Raw genomic sequence first — 18,737 nt, 5'->3', positions numbered from 1 at the left:
AGGGTAAACTTCTCTCGCTTCGCTCGGCACCAAATCACTTGGTACTCGATAAAAGTTTACCAACATAAAAAACCATCAGCTGACGATAATCTTCTGACTATCTTCAGATAGGTAGAGATCCACCGTACACAAGCTAGCAATGACGCAGTTAAATAAAAAAAAAAAAAAAAAAAAAAAGGCCCCTGGAACTTACAAAAGTGAAACGCACAGTCCAGGAAATAGTTATAATTTCAAAGATATGGATGGTAGAAACGTTTAAAGTGTTGGCATAAATAAATATATCAATGTGATTAAATCTGTTCTCTAATATTTTAAAAATAATTGGCACATGAATCCCACATGACTGCATAATTTAAAAATTCACGACTGTCGATGATCACCATTGTCAACCCGTGTAAAAAATCTAATTATCATAAAAAACCACCTCGGGCAGGTTTGTCATTGGAGTCCTAAGTTTGTCAACACGAGCCATCTGCTCTTAGATTTTACAACTTCTGATACCGCCCCGCGAACTTAGTTAAATACCCTCAGGTGAAAACACTTCAAATGACTTCGGAAAGATTTATTTGAAAATGGCGACTCCGAAGAGTATGAAGTCGTTTCGATCGTGGAATTCTGTTGATTCGGTGGATCCAAACGATGTCCGTCGTCTGTATGATTCAGACAGTGGTCCCGGCGCCCAGAAGCCCGCGCCTGGGCGATGTGTCAGCACCTGGACGTTCTCGTTGGTTGTTTTAATCATCAGTGTGTTTCTGCTTGTCGGACTATTTGTGGGATACTACATCCGGGATGGGAAAAATTACTCCGACTCCAAGACCGTACCCTGCGACTACACATTTCGGACTGATGGGTTTAGCCTAGAACGTCTGGGAATGGTCCATGAAAATGTCATGTATTTTATGTCGGGTAGAAGAGTTATGGACACAGCAGGGTAAGTTAAATGGTAGTGGATTAGGAATTAAGGATTTGACGGAGATTAACAACAGGTGTTGAGGAAAGGGTTGACCAGATCTATGGTAGTACAAGCTAAATTTAACGCTCATAAATGCACATTATTTCAATCCAGGAAGTATTAATATTACATCACACTGACTGTGACATTGCATACAGACTGATAGACTGTTAAACTATCATATATAGAGTGTCACCTGGGTATGTTTAAAGTACACTAAGCATGTTTAATATTCTGTTGCATCTTTACTGGGAGAAGGTGTCATAGGACAAAAGCATTGAATGATCATTTCCATAGTACAATAATTCAGAGCTAGTTTATTATCTGAACAAAGAGCAATACATATTAAATGCCTTTAATTTTTCACACAGAATAATAAATTTATACATGCATTATATATATAATTAAGTTTTTCAGTGCTTTGTAAATTTGTAGACACTATTAATCGACTCCGAAACATCTCCAATAAACATTCCATTACCTGTATTGACATAAATTACACGTGGTACCCTCTGCACAATTGTGGTGTTAACAGTTGATCATGATCAGAGATTTAAAGAACCCTATACAATGTTATATTATCGGATAAAAATCATCTGATAAAAGAAATCAGATAATTAACAAAATTTATAAATTGTGATAGAAATCTAGACGCTAATTGGTTGTATTCCTTGCTTTCGGCATTTACAGAAGGTTTGTTATTGTGCGTCAGCTATCTGTAGAGCAGTGACAGTGTGCACTGGTCCAACTAACTTTCCTCGCCTGTCTGAATTTTCCTTTGTGAATTGTTGAAAATTATTTTAAAATCCTTTTAACAAAATATGAAAGCTTATTAATGTATACAAATTTGTGCTTTTCTAAGTTATGAAAAAACTGACAAGACTTCATTGTCTTTTTGAAAGGAGTTATTGCTTCATTAGATTCCAGGTTTTTTGGCAAGATTGAATAATATGAATTTTTAAGAATCTCACTAGTACTATAGTAGATTGTCAAGAGATTGTGGGTATATGATTTTGCAAGGGAAGCAAGGAGAAGCCTGTAAGTTTTAGAAGATGGGTGAAATACAGTGGAGCCTTGTTAATCTGGACACTAATGGTTCCCATGCAGCCAAATTGTCCAGATAAATGAAGTGTCTGGATAACTGAATCACATATTTTAAATCTTCATATATGTAGCCAATATCAGATTACTCTGTTGATGTGTAGTGAATTAAACACATTTTATCATTTAATTTAACTATTTGCTTTCATAATTGAATAAATCATAAAAATGTTAACATTTACCAGGGCTTGAAATAAACTTTTTATATCACCAGTCCAGTCAGACTGATATTATTAAGGTATAATTTCAACTAGTCCACAGAAAAATTTACCAGTCCACCAGAGTTTTCTAGATATAATTAACATATTTCGCTAATGTCATTAAAATTGAATAATGGAATTGAACTCAATATGCCTCAGACAATATTTGAACACTTGTGTGGGATTTATATTTACTAACTGGGATCGTGTGATATCTACAGAGGAGCCAAATGCGTGTTTACAATTCAATAAGTAGGTTTTCCAAAATGGCATTTTAGAAAATTGACTAGTCCTATCGGACTGACTAAAACAAATGTTGATCAGTCTGCCAGACTTTTAACCATACAGTCACGAACAGACGGGCATATTGTTAATTTCGAGCCCTGTTTACATGCAGTTCAAAGCACTTATTAATACATTGAAATATACATGTACAGTGTATTTACCAATGCTTACATTGTTCATGTAGCACTACAAACAACTATACAAATCTGTACCGCATGCACTAAAATAAATAATGAAGCACTATATGTAAATTATTTAAGTAACTAACATAATCATAATTTTGCTCTTTGAACACACATTTCATCACAATTTTATTTCTTGAAGAAGTTGGCCATCTTCATCTGTTGGGATTCACGGGTTTAGCAGCTATAAAAATGATCTTTATGAATTCTACCTGCCAGAGTTTATATTTCATGATAATTATCCAAGCCAATATCAGGGGGACAAATTCTTCTAGAGCTCGGTATATTAGTTACAAACTACTTACCATTTTGATCTAGCCACACACACTTATCATTTTGACATAACAATAACTGTACAAAACTAAAATTATGGGTGACTACAAAATTTAACTGTCATAATCTCAATAAAATGGTAATTTTCTCACTTCTACCCAATTTAAAATTTTCAAAACAATAAAGCTCTACAACATCGTAACAAGAATCAAGTGTACACAGGTACATTCTACATGTACACAGGTACATTCTACATGTACACAGGTACATTCTACATGTACACAGGTACATTCTACATGGGTGGCATAACTTGTTATATATGCACATATATATTTCACTTCAATCAATCCAGAATCCAGATACAGTGTGAAAATGTGCATACATGGCTCTTTTGATTTGAATAAGCCGATATCAGTTCATGGATGAGTTCAATAAAATATATCATCACAGCATAATAATGTCTGATCTATTAATACCTGCTATTGATCAAGACTGTAAAATAATATGTTACAAATTTATTTACAAAATTCAACACGCAATACAGATATGATACGCAAAAAGTTGTAAATATGATGTCTCGATCGGCGCATGCTGACATATCGTCATATACCACTTAATTCTAGAAAGGTGTTAACAGGGTACAGGAAATCATTTCTATTAGTCTGGGTTATGTTTTCTTTATAATTGACATATACCTTGCTAAAATTGTCCAAAACAGACCTTCCCCAACAAATTATTGTCCAGATTAACGATGCAATTTTTAAGGCATTTTAATGTTTTGTAGTAAAAATAACCATCCGGATTTGGGCAAATTTCTGGATTAATGATGCAAAATATCATGTAAAAGTTTTTTTTCCCCAGAAAAATCGTCTGGAAGGTGAAGCATCTGAATTAATGGCATCCAGATTATCAAGGCTCCCATGTATATGAATGGATAATATGAGAGGTTCATGTCAGCAGGGGGAGGGATGAAGTTCAAGCACTGAATGCACTCTGGATCAAGTACTTTATAGTTCTGGCTTTCAAGAAGTGGTGCATGTGCATCCTTAGTTACAGAACTGTAGCTCTCTGAAAAAATATTGTGATGGATCAGAGATTACAGTTCTGCAGTTAGTACATCCCTCACTCCCCATACAACTATCTTAGTTATGGAAGGGGGAGAAGATCATTCATATGCAAGTATATAGCAGTCAGATTTTTCATATTTTATGTATAATGTAATGTCTGGAGGCCATTAGAATGGGAGAGGAGAAATGTATCCCCCCCCCCTTCAGTTCTGTCTTAGGATTTAAAGAATGTTGAGAATTAGGGTGGGAGGCTATATATAGTCAGTTTTTGAGGAGGAATCATATAGCATTTATCATTGAAATGAAGAAGATCTAACAGTGTCTGTAGTGATCTGTAATATATAATCACAGGTTGACCTTTAAGACCACATGTAAAAAAGGATCATGGGGCAGTCCTCAGCACATTAATTGCTTATTGTAAGACGAGACTAAATGGGGTAATCCTTAGACCCCCCCCCCCTTCCCCACTCAAAGGCCGTAAGCTCTGAGCATAGGCCTAAATTTTGCAGACCTTCACCAGCAATGGTGATGTCTCCATATGGGTGAAAAACTCTCGAGTGGGACATTAAACAATATACAACCAACCAACATATAAAAAAATTTCAAACTATGAGAGCAATGTATGGTGATATCATATGTTCTAATTCCTCAGTAAGGTCAATAGATGATCAAGTCCTAGACTTTCAAGTACATTTCATCTATTTATAGCTGAATTTTTATGTTCCTGTATGTAATAGGAAATTCTGTGGCATTTAGTTTTTGGTCTGTCTGTCTTTCTGTTTGCAAAAACTTGAACCTTGGACAGGTCATTACTTATGAATGGATGGTAATAGCTAGGGCTTCATATTTTTACATGTATTCCTTACATTATTGATAAGATCAATTTAAGACCATTCTTTTCTTGCCAAAATTTTTAATCCCATGGCCTTGATTTTGGAGATTACATGATGGTCATATGTTTCACAAACACATTTTGTTTTAATATGCTTATATGGCATACTAGTGTTTCTGTAGGTTTTCAACCTCAGTGTTATTTCCAATAAGGTACAGAACTGCACTACTGCGCTTCATTATAAGTTGCCCGATTTACTATCAGGGGGGATATTGCTAATTACATGGTAGATCTTTTTGATTACTTTGAAGTTATAAAATTATGTAGAACATAGCAATAAGCATTATAGATTTAATTGTTAATTTTTTTTTAGCACAGTTACAGGTATTTTATGAAGTGCTAAAGGCAAAATGTGAAGCGAGACACTTATTTTCTATATACTGAAATTTTTAGACTACATTAATTTATTATCAAAGGAAGTTCATAAAATCCTTTTAGATTTAAAGGTGACGTTCCATGAAAATGTGGTACTGGGATCAAATATTCATTGTAGAACAATTAAAATTAAGTAACTAATAGCAATTAATGGTTATATTTGGAGTTTACATTCAGTCAACCAGGTGCTAAATAAAGCTCGGAACAGACTGAGAATGATTTAATCAATATAATTTAATAGAAACAAATTTCTTTGAAGTCACTTTGCTTTACATTTTTGCACAGGTTTAAACTTCAGTGGCATAAATGATTCATATTAACTGAGACATGCCTCACCTTCATTTTTTTTTAAAATTGGGAGTGCAAACATGGTAGGATAACAGACTCCTTTTGTAGGGTTTATGGTATTGGTGTGAAATTTTTGATAAAAGAAATCAAAAAAGGATTTAAATCCTATCAAGACTTTGTTAATAAACTGTCTTTGACACTAGATTATCTGTTTCAACACCCTCTTTTAAATTGTGTATTTTGTTATGACAGTTAGTTACATAATTGTGGTGAAAATAATTTTAAAAGTTCTACTTTGTTCATTGTTAGGAACCATATAATATTTCTGAAAAGCTCACTTAATAGACCACCTTTTCTTCTAAGCCTAAAAGTGATATGTTTATTAAAGCTAGGTTTCTCAACATAATTACTAGGGACAAATTTACACTTCATGATCTGATTCAACGCTCTCTTTGTGCATGTATCTCTTAAGAAGCATATATCATTAAATGGGAAAGTCTCAAGAGTAAAATTCTGGCCACATTTTGGCAATTTGCAGAATGGAAGATAAATCTGAAAGTGTCTTTTTATCCCCCTGCCATCGTGCCAGACCATGGAATTTGCAATAGTTTCAACAATAAAGCATAGTTTTGCATATAAAGGGAGAAAATAAACTGATTTTCCACAAAAGTAGTAATACATATGATTGGAACTATTTTTGAGAAATTCACAAAATTTTGATTCTATTAATAAAAATTATTAAACATATTTTTCTGATACATGTATTTCAAATATTAACCCAGAAAGAAAATATTATTTACAATTACCACAGTGATAGGTAGTTAAAGTATAATTCAAACTGTTGTCAGAAATGAAATATATGCACTACTTTTTAACATTTCCATGAATATCTGTAGACAAATGTCAATGAACACAAAGAAGTCAGATGGAACACTGGATAAAAAGCTGGTTAATTACATCTATCAGCATTTCAAGAGTTCCGGTTTGGATAAGGTGGAAACTGTTGAATATGATGTGGATGTTGTAACCCCTGATCCAGATAATCCTTCAACAATAACTCTGACAGAAAATGGACAAGAGATTTTGACTTTGAAGTATATTGGCATCACAAATCCAGGTGTGCACAGTAGCCTTAAGCAGACAGAAGAAGATCCTCCTGTACTAGCCTTCCCAGGCAGTGTAATGGTATGGCTCTTAATTTTATAAAAGTTAAAAGTAGGTGAATTAGTTTTCTTGACTTTTTCTCATCATGGATGCAGATATTGCACTGACATTTTGTTACAACCTCCTTCTCAGAGAAATACATAATCAGTTCACTTGTCAGGTATAGTGGTGCACCATGACCTATACTTTAAGGCTAATTTCTAATCAGAATGTGTATGATATCAGTTCAAAGTGTGTAATGTGCATGCTTACAGGTCCAATGGTGTTATGTTGTACTGTTCGCGGTACTCTTAGTGTTTAAAAATATTGTCGATCAATACTTGATTTTGTCAAAAATTACAATGCACACACATTTACGCGCATGTGAATTTGATTAAAGAATTTTTGTTGCCATCATTCATTAGGCACTCATATCATAATCCAACAGCAAAAATTTGAATTCATTTTAGTGTTTGATTAGAAAGTTATAGTAATTTTATTTTCTGAATCAAAGTACTGAAAGTACTGAGAAGCATTTGACTTGGCTTGTAATGATTCTGTATGGATATACAAGTGATAATACTATTATCATATCAAAACAAAATTTTCAATAATTTGCTGCAATTGCTAAGTAAAGGAAAGAATAAAATATTGGAAGTTTTGATCATTATAAATGCTTGCTATACTAGTATTTAAGATGGGGATTTCCTATTATGAAATATTTTTCATGAAATGGAAAAATGAAAATGTTTTATTAATAGCAATTTATATTGTTTGATCTAGTTCCATCCTTATTGTAAGAATGATTCCTAACGTAATGGGACTATTAAATTAATGAAATGACCGCATTTTGCAGTGATATACATATTATGCATAAAACGTTTACTGGAATAATTAAATTACAAACTTGTTTTTGATATGTGAAAAATACACGTTTTTTAGTAAATGACATCTAAGAAGAATAACATTTGGTATTTCCTCAACATAATGTTACCACACAATACCACTCAGAGAAACTGTAAAAACTATAAAGTGAAGTGATAGTATCAGCCATAAGGACAAAGTTACAAAGTAATATCATGAGTGTAGGTCTCAATAATCTCATGAATGTTATCAAATTTCCCCAAGAATTTTCATTCATCTGATAAAATGTTAGAAATAATTATCTCATCATTTCATCTCAATCAATTCTAATTGTATTTCTCAACAATCTCAAGAATGTTCTCTAATAATTCGAAAACAATTCTAAATCATTCATGATTTGATAAATTTTCACATATTTGCCTCATAGCATTCCAATGTTCTCATATGATTCCAAAGGTATTTTCATTTGCCTGATGAAATCTCAAAAGTATATCTCATTATCTCAATCAAATTTAAGTGCAGGGTTCGAAATTAACTTTTTCAAGCACTAGTCCGTACGGACTAGTCACTGTTGATGTTCACTAGTCTGCAAAGCATTTCACTAGTCCATCCAGTACATCATATTAAATGATCTTCATTTTATTCAACAGTATTTAATGAAACCAAACACATCACAGTTGCAATCAATTTGATTTCTGACACCTAGAGAGGAAAGAAACCACCATATTTTATTTCGCATTCAAGATCTTCAGAAGCATACAATATTAACCTCCTAGTTAATCCTTTTATAAACATCCATAAGTGGGTTCGAGATCGACGTTCCTGTTGTTTTGGTGCTCAGATCTTAGAGCCACAGAAGTTTGAAATTTTATCAATAAAGTAAATAAAATTCACTCGATTGACCACGTCGTGAGCTATAATGTTATGAACTACTGTGTTAGAGTCGCGAATGACGAGAACATGTGCGCACAAACGTGCATGTTCTCAGATCACACTACTTGCAATTCATGCACCTAGAACACGTTCTCGTGATGTGTACTCAGCGTTCAGAATCGGCAGGAATTTGACAATTTGTGCACGTTCGAAGAACGGCAGTCTCGAATACACTCCATGTGTTTGGAAGATCAGGATGTCATAGTCACGCAAACACTTAACCATGCAGGTAATCAATCGACCATAAGTTCAAACATTTAAGAGACTCGGGCAAATCTTGCTAAAAATCTTTACCATATTCAAGATTGATTTCCGGATTTTCACTAGTCCGTACGGACTAGTGTTATAGAGAGTTCACTAGTCCGACACATTTTTTACTAGTCTCGGACTTTCGGACATGAGTTAATTTCGAACCCTGAAGTGTATATATAATCTCAATATATCTCACATTCTAAAGAAAAGTTAAATCAAATTAATCTCACTTAGATTTTCACATAATGTATCTTGCATTTTTTGAAACTGTTTATAATTTTCAATCTGGTAGTATCACACTTCTTAAAACATGTGAAAGTAAATTTCCTTTACTCAAACAATTTCTTATTATAGATATTTTTTTTACATCATTATATAGATATTTGAAATATCTACCTATGCTATGAATACCATCTTATTCCCTTTACTTACAAGAGAGTTGCAGGCATTTTTAGCTCTTCTGAGCCGAAGGCTCAAAGAGCTAATCATATGGCCATATGTCTGGCGTGCAGTGTGCGTCAACTTTTTGGAAAAAGGGCTATATCTCAAGAACCCCTTGGCCAATTTTTGTCAAATTTGTCACAGGGTATCCTTGGCCCAAGGGCTTTCATTTGTACTAAAACTAGGGTTGTGACCCTTTAACAAGGGGAGATAATTAGGAAAATGCAAACAAAAGTAGTGGTTGCGAAAAAATCTTCTTCTCAAGAACCACTGGGCAAATTATCACCAAACTTATGCATAAGAATGAGGATAGGTTGTAGATAAAAAAAATTGTTCAAGGCATTATCCTGGGGAAAAGGGTGTGGTCTCAAGGTCACTTCAAAGTTGACCTTAAATTTTGTTTTGTTAAAATTTTGATATTTTGCTTAGTATAAGGACTAGGATCATCAAATTTTGTCAGTTGATGCATCTTAGGACTTAATATCATGTTGTTTCAAAAGTAGGTCATGGTGACCTACTTTTTGAATTTCGCAGGTAATTATTGATGCATATCTTGGACACTTTTGAGCCTATGATCATCAAAAGTTGTCAGTTGATGGATCATGGGACCTTAAACTGCATCATGTAAAAAGTATGTCACCATGACCTACTCTCTGAATTTTAAGGCTAATCATTTATGAATACATTTTAGGTTGTTATTTCAGATACTGAGAGGTTTAGAATCATCAAACCTTGTAAGTTGATGCATCTAGAGGCCTCAAAACATTTTTTTTTAAAGTAGGTCAAAATGACCTACTTTTGAATTTTGCAGACATTCAAATTTCACATTTTCAATTTTAGATGCATATTTTGGACACTATGAAAGCTAGGATCATCAAACTTTGTCAGTTGATGCATCTTGAGTCTTCATAGTTTGATGACCAAAAATAGGTCACCGTGACCTACTTTTGGAATTTGACGGCTATATTTTAATATTTCAGATACTATTTGACTTACAATTATCAAACTTTGTCAGTTGATGCATGTTGAATCCTCAGAGTGTGTTGACTAAAAAGTAGGTCACCGTGACCTATTTTTGGATTTTGACGATTATATTTGAATATTTTAGATACTATTTGACTTACAATCATCAAACTCTGTCAGTTGATGGGTCTTGAGTCTTCAGAGTGTGTCAACCAAAAAGTAGGTCACTGTGACCTACTTTTGGAATTTGACGTTGATATCTGAATATTTCAGATACTATTTGACTTCAATTATCAAACTTTGTCAGTTGATGCATCTTGAGTCTTTGGAGTGTGTCGACCAAAAAGTAGGTCACTGTGGCCTTCTTTTGGAATTTGACGACTATATTTGAATACTATTTGACTTGTCAGTTGATGCATCTTGAGTCTTCAGTGTGTTGACCTAAAGTAGGTCACCGTGACCTACTTTTGGACAGTTACATTCAAATTTTCAGGTACTATTTGACTTAACATCATCAAACTTTGTTAATTGATGAATCATGGTTAGTGAGAATTTTTGCCTGTTCTACAATGTATCAGAAGAGCGATTCTAGGCCCATGGGCCTCTTATTGTATTATCCAATCAAAATGAAGCACTGATGATGTGCATGCATGTGCAAAATTTTGATTTTGACCATGCCAATCAATTAATGATCTCAAAGATATAATCATACACATAATAAAATTTCAAAGGATTTCATTGAAAAACAAATAGAGTTTGATTGTGCCATATATGACAGATTTCAAAGTTAGACTGAAAATCCAATGCACATTGAATAATGACTAGAATGATTTTCTTGCAGTAATAGATAAATTTTGTAACATTTTTTCCAGTAATATTTGGAGGGGCACTGCTTCTTGTAGTTATAGTCTCGAGTAGAGCTTTAAGACTCAATTAAATCGAATGCATTAAAGAAAATTGGTCACTGGCAATAATTGTGAATTAATGCTGTATACATACATTACTTTACAGTTTTATTGATAAAATTATGATTTGTAGGGAAATCTTGTGTATGGCTTTTATGGAAGAAGACAAGATTTATATCTTGTGAAGTCAGCCAACATTACACTGAAAGATAGTGTCCTGCTACTGAAAATGGGAGAGATTACCATAATGGAAAAGGTGAGCTAAAAATCATATCTTCTACACACCCTGTCTGCTGCAGCGTGATGAGAAATTCATACATTGTACCAACTTCATCTTTTTTGACTGTTTGTTATATCACTTCGTTTTCACAATCCAAATTGTGTTCCTTCAGTCTGACAGTGACCCCGGTGCACTAATTTCATTTGAAATCTAGGGTGTATATATTGGAGAAACAAATTTTGCAATGTTTGCGAGTTATCAGTTTAAAGTTTTCAAGCTTTTTTTTTATATTCACAAAAGACGTTTGTCAAGGCAAACCGAATTGTACTTTGTGATTTTAAAAAAAATAACAAATCTGAGTTGGATGAAGTCAGTAACTAGCTCGCATTAGTGCCTTCCTCTAAATAAAATGAATGTTTGTTAGTGTTATCCCCCTTGTGGTGTGTTTTCTGCAGTTTGGCGATAATTTGTACATGCAGGTTTTGATGATTATTTGAATTTGTCACAAACTAAACACAAAAATGTTTAAGCGTTCCAAAATTGCGAATTTACAAAAAGCAGTGGTTTGGTGTTTTTTTTGTTTTTTTTTATAGTTTATTTTTTGTTATTAAGATACCCGAATTCAAATAAATATGTTCCAATTACTTATGACTATCAAAATTATCACTCATTATAGTGTATCTATGTATGAAGATATGGTGTAGTGCAGTGGATTTTTTTTACAAGTGGTAAAACAATTTTATCTTAAAATTCTGCATAATAAATTGATTAAGCAAAGTTAAAAGTTTGTATAAGAATTAACAAAGCATTTTACAAGAATTTTGAAATGTCGGCAACGATAGATGTGTTAGAGAACCTATGGGTAGGGAATGGAAAGAACACACATACGTACTTTAAATGCTCATGGCAAAACATCATTAATGCACATTTATATGTAAATTTACACCTAAGGCCAATTCAACTTAATTGATAGATTATCATCCCCGCCCGCCCCTCAAAAATTGGTCCGCCCCGATTTTTTTTATTTTGCAAAACTTGCGATTTCCAGAATATTTCATGTCTGACTCTGGTATTTACACTTCTTTTTAAATTTCCGGTATAGCAACATGAAAAGCCACGTGAAGAAAATAGATCTATATGCATGGTTTTCTTAAATTCTCGCGTTCTTACAGGCGTAAATCTTGAAGAAGTTAGATATATTTCTGTTTGAAATTAAAGCTTAACCTGGAATTAGTTTGTGAAAATAGCATAGATTGATATCCATCTGGCATTAAATGATGTGCATCTATTGGGGGGGGGGGGGGGCTTGTTTGTTTTTAATATTTTTCTCAGAAATTAAAAATTAAAACCCTCCCACCCGCCCCATACTTTTTGCTGACCCTGGATGATAATCTACTAAATTAAGTTGAATTGGCCTAATACCGTGTATGTGTATATTATACTTACATCAGGGAGTGTGGTCTGTACAATACCCGCAACATTATTCTTGACATGATAAGCGATAGAACACGATACACAATATGATAGTATACACGGTAGATCTGATAAACGCAAAACCTGATAAACGATCTTCACTATAGACCTGATAAACGCATAACACGATAAACGATCTCCACGAAAAACCTGATAGAAATGTAAATTTTAGAAACAATTTAGATAGAACAAAATTTTAATAGAATTTCAATATTCAAAACTGTTGTACTGGATTTTTTTATTAAAAATATTTTTAATTCTATTTATGTTTTTATGCCATCACAGCTAAAATCAGATAACTAAACTATATATAGTGTTTAACTCATTATTTGACATCTATATGAATTTTCCAAGCCAATGATTCTAAAACTTAATTTGTCACCTAATGTTTAATATATATATTATGCAGAGAATTAACTAAATGTAATATAATGTAGTGATATCATGCTTCAGTAGCTCTCTTATTCTAATGTCTATTATATTGAATGTGCAATAAAACCAAGTAATATTCTGTGTGTAGCGAGGAGGGGGTGGGGGGTGGTGGTGTTATTTTGTATCAAGCTCTAAGTTCACCGCTCATTCAACAATTACAATTATATTTTCATAATGACTGCTTTAAAAAAATCCACTGCACTACACCATATCTTCATACGTTAGATACACTATAATGAGTGATAATTTTGATAGTCATAAGTAAATTGGAACATATTTATTTGAATTCGGGTATCTTAATAACAAGATTAATTATGATGTTTTCTTCCAATTTTTGGTGTTATCTTAGCTACTGATCCCTATTGATTTTGAAGTCACATGGTCAAGGTTCAAACTGAACATAGGAATATACTGACCACTCAATGTCTAGAAAACCCTTTACTTGACAGCTAGTTCTGACATCAAACTTGGTACACTGATATATCTTTAGAGGAAGATGACCCTTATTGATTTTGAGGTCACATGGTCAAAGGTCAAGGGGTAAACTGGACATAGTAATATATTGTCTCCTATATTTTAAGAATTACTTGCTTGATTGAAACCAAACTTGGTACACTGGTGCAGCATAAGGAGTAGATGACCTCTATTGATTTTTAGGTCACATGGTCAATCCACTCTTGACATAGGAAGATATTGTCAGCTCAATATTTTGAATTGATGATACTATTATCAATTTAATGATGTGTGTAACCCTTTTCAATTTTGCACCATGGAGGGCATATGTGTTTTACAAACATCTCTTGTTTTCTAAAAGTTACAATTTCAACATTTTATCTAAAAAAAATACTCATTGAGATCAAAGACTATTAAAAACTGGCATGCTATGGAAAATGCATTATGCATTTACATGTAACTTTATCGTGTTCATGGACATTTTGCGGAAGAATCTTGCGTTAATTAGAGTGAGGAAAATAATGCGTGTATTAAATTTACCAAAAATTGTTGAGTAGAACGCAATCATTTTTGAAGTCACTGTTCGATGTCCTCCTATTGAAATGAATTAATTATGGAAAATAAAATGTGTATGTGATATACATGATACAGTACATATGAATAAAATATGTCTGCCTGCTGTGGGTATTTAAAAAATATATTCAATAGAGCGTGATACTAAATGATGTAAATGTTGCATGATAATATGGGTACAGCAGAACATGTCAAGTAATATGCGTGTAACTTCAGATGGTATATTTTATATACCAAATATATTTAAAAACCTAACAAAAATGCATCTGTGTTTATATCTTTACATTCCCCTAAATCGTTAACAAAGAATAGTTCCAAAACTCTCTCTCTCTCTCTCTCTCTCTCTCTCTCTCTCTCTCTCTCTCTCTCTCTCTTTCTCTCTCTCTCTCTCTCTATATATATATACACCCCATATAGTGTTTATCTTTGATAAATGAAAATTACATCTGTCGGTGGGCATGTCATTGCATGCACTGTCATTCAGTCTAAATCTAGTATTGCTTAGTTTTACTGATGTAAACACATCAAATGTGTAATATGTATATATCCGGAACAGGTATCAGTTATTCTTCATTCATTCTTCCGAACTTAATTGTGTCATTTGATTGATGAATATGAAATATGAGATCAACTTCTCACAGTTTTGTATGTTATGTAAAAATTAAAGTGAAAGCGTGTTATATTTTTTTTTATACTTGGCATTGAATGAAAAGGTAATCAAAATCAGGTGTCATAGCTAGATTAATAACTGCTCATTCCTACGTCATAATATGTTCGCAAATTCAATTTGCCTGTCAGTGCTTTCACAGATATTTGATATGCCAGTTGAAGATTTTCATGAAATGGTTTTTGCTACATTATATATTACACATAGTATAACATGTGACAAATGGAAGTTCCAGTGCAAATAATTTCCCCCTATATATTGAATCTTTTTAGGTCACCTGAGTCACTCAGGTGACCTATTGGTTTGCTTCCATCGTCTTGCGTCGTCTGTTAACAACTTTTACCCAGAAACTACTGAACCAATCTTTACCTTTGGTGTGTTAGTGGCATCTGTAGGTGAAGGAGACCGGAAATTGTAAATTTCATGATCAAAGGGCCCGGGTCTTAATTTTGGGGTAAAAACTGTAAAATTAATGTATTTCTTTAAAAATCTTCTCAAGAACCTAAACACATGCATAGTGATGTTATATAAGAGCGGGAAGGCTTCTACCGAAATAGTAAATTTCATGATCCCTTGGATAGGGATTCTGACCCCAAGGTTGGGCCATACTTGGTATATAGTGTTTATTTGTAAAACTCTTAAATACCATCTTCTTTAGTGCTACTGATACCGAATTGAAACTTAAATGGATTATATTTTTTAAAAAAGCAGGTAGTCATTTACCAAAATTATAAATTTGATGATCCCAGGGGAGGGGTTTTGGTATTAGGGTGGGGCCAAAATGGTCAGTTATTAAATGTGTAAACAATAGACATTTTTAACTTTTCTTGATAACTATCTTTCCAATTCTTTTAAAATTTAGTATGAAACATCTTTGGAAGAAGAGGGACATAAATCTGAAATTTCAGGATTCCTGCACCCCTGGGGCCTTAGGGGCAGGGCAAAAACTGTCCAAAATTGACCAATTTCCAAAAATTTTCTTCTCTAGATAGAACCACACATGTTTAAGAAAAACTAAATGCATAGTGATGTAGAGCAGGAAGGCCTCTACCAAAATTGTAAATTTGTAGGGGTTCTGATCCCAGGGTGAGGGCCAAACTTACTACATAGTGTTTATGTGTAAAACACTTATATAACATCTTCTTTAGTGTTAATTATTGATACTAAATCGAAACTAAAAGGATATATTAAGAAAAAGCAGGTAGTCCTTTAACAAAATTGTAAATTTGATGATCCCAGCATAAAGAAGGGGTTCTGACCCTCTAAGGGCCAAACTTAGTATATAGTATTTATGCGTAAGTTTGCTGATACTGTATAAAATCTAAATGCATATTTAGGAATAGCAGAAAAGGATGTACAAAAAATGGTGAATTTCGCAACTCTAGGATGGGTCCAAATTAGTCATATCAAAGGTGTCTCAGGTGAGCGACGTGGCCCATGGACCTCTGTTTTTATTTTGGCGAGTATGCCATGTGCATTACATATTATGCATTTGGCAATGCACCTGTATTTTGCAAGAATTGATGTGAATAATATATATTTTATGTTCTTTCCTTACTAATATTCCATTCTATCAGTATGTATGTAGTTCCCAATGATATCTCCATGTTTTATTCATGAGAAAATTCAAATACTTGCATGCACTTGCAAGTTTAAGCAAGAATTTTTTTTTCGCATTTCTAAAGTATCTAAATTTTCAGAATGTTTCCATAGGCGCCTGGGTCAAGGATATTGCACTATAACCTATATGTAAACAATGGAGGAAATTCGAACCATGCATAAATATTTCTCTCTGATCTATGGTGTCTCTTCATACATTTTTTCATGTTCCAGGAAGCTTAAATACACGTGTCATTATCACAAAACACTAATTTATCCACGTTTTAAAAAATGTCTTATCCCACTGATTCATAATATATAACAAGGCTTGCAACTCAATCTACCCCTTTCCGTACCCCATGACAGATATTTGTCGATTAAAAGTTATTTACACTGTCTGGGCCCCATTCACTCCCAGTAATTCTTCTTTAATAATTAAAATCCTCTAATAACAGCTGTCTATCCGTCGTATATTTTTAATAATTTTTTTCTGTCCAGAGTCATCTCATTCAAATCTCTAATCACGGAAGTGCGTAAACAGTACAAAACTCGAAACGGAATAAGGGATATCCGAATTAATCTCAAGTTCCGAAAGATGCTATGGCTATGTAAACCCCAGAGGATATCGATAGTATTGGCACTATTTGTTATTTGGTAATGCAGACATGAGTGCCCCCCCCCCCCCACCCCCCACCCCCTATTTTCAACAGTAGTAGTGAGTAGTATATAAGTGAATTTAATGAGAGGGATGTATGCTTTAATGTCATGAAATAGCAGTAAAATCTCCACACATGGATTACGAAAGTGAAGATTAAAGAACTTCTTTTATATATGGGGGGGGGGGGGGGGGGGGGGGGCAATTTTCCCACTTTTTCTCCAACTACCCCCTCATCTTTGACAATATTGTGGTATGTGCCAGACAAATTACAAATTCTGTTCTCACTTCCATTAACCATTAATTATCTTTCAGTAATGTGTCCTCGGTTTTCAAAAAAAAAGGGGGGGGGGGGCGGCAAGCCAGAAGATTGTTAGTTTTTCTGTTTTACTTCCCGTCGAGAATGTTATACTCACATTGAGACATCGCCATTTGTAGGTGAGTTAAACTGAAAAAAAAACGTAATTCTCACTTCTAAATGCCAAGTGTTTGGCAAAACGATCGGAGCTCGAACTCACGACCTCCCGGTTACAAAGCGAAAGCTCAACCACTGAACTCTCGCAACTGGTAGCAGCAGAAAGAATAAAAATCTTCACAAGCAAAGACAATAACAAAAGAAAAAAAATGAAAGAAAGAAAAAAATACATCAACAAAATTCCTAATTTGTGTGGGGGAAGAGATGTCTTATAATGCTTCAAATAAAAAAGAAATTCCCCAGTTTTTAATTTCTTATACTCCGTGGGGAGGGGGGTGAGTAGAGGGTTTTACTACTATTTCAGGACTTGATTCTTCTTTCACTACAGTGGAACCCCGTTATTACGTTCCCCCTTTAATACGTTAGTCCGCATATTACGTTGGAATTTCAAAACACAAAACCATTTCTTAACAAACCTATATAAAATATACCTCGTTATTACGTTGTCCTAAGATGCCGGGACTCGGTATTACATTGTAAAAATTCCGACGAAAACGTAATAAACCCCTAATTATTCAATAGTGATTCTCAAAATAATAAGCCATTCACACCTTGACTGCCTGAGGCAGTCACCACATAAATTTCCTGGTCTGTTTGGGGATTAGAGACGCTTGACTGATCACGCTTCGATAGATCTAGCGACATCAATACAGGTGAATACCCCGTAACGAAGCCAGTGATAAACAATTAAATAATGTTTATTTAGAAATTGTACTCTATGAAATTTACTTCATTTTTCATATTTTGATAATCAAAGAAATAATTTCTCAACTACCTGTGTGCTCAGCATAGTGTGATTACCTTCGCTATTAAAACTCTATTTACGGACAGCTTTGGTACCAAACATGAAAGACAAGATTTATCGTAGCAATGTTAACACCGCTTGGGTAAGTTCTTGGACATAGGTGACTAAAGGTGTTCAATTAAAAAATTGTCCGTTGTTTGGACATGCAGCTTGGGTGTTCGTAAATCTTGTCCATACATACACCAATCAAACTGTCCTGTGTTATCGGCCGATCCGTGCACGGCATTTACCTCAGTGAATATTCTAAAATCCTCTGATGCGCACGTGAT

General features: G+C 33.8%; 1 protein-coding gene across 1 annotated transcript in view; it reads left to right on the top strand.

Annotated features, from left to right (window-relative positions):
* Positions 1 to 180: 180 nt before the first annotated feature.
* Positions 181 to 18,737, top strand: part of LOC125658913 (N-acetylated-alpha-linked acidic dipeptidase 2-like) — a 56,993-nt gene continuing 38,436 nt past the window's right edge. Inside the window, exons 1-3 of the mRNA XM_056149694.1 lie at positions 181 to 931; positions 6,512 to 6,800; positions 11,250 to 11,372. Of these exons, the coding sequence (XP_056005669.1) occupies positions 573 to 931; positions 6,512 to 6,800; positions 11,250 to 11,372 (771 nt within the window). The 5' untranslated portion in view covers positions 181 to 572. The remainder of the gene's footprint in view (positions 932 to 6,511; positions 6,801 to 11,249; positions 11,373 to 18,737) is intronic.

The sequence above is a fragment of the Ostrea edulis genome, chromosome 9 (assembly GCF_947568905.1).
Source record: "Ostrea edulis chromosome 9, xbOstEdul1.1, whole genome shotgun sequence".
NCBI lineage: Eukaryota > Metazoa > Mollusca > Bivalvia > Ostreida > Ostreidae > Ostrea > Ostrea edulis.
This window is presented reverse-complemented; position numbering and strand designations above follow the sequence as displayed.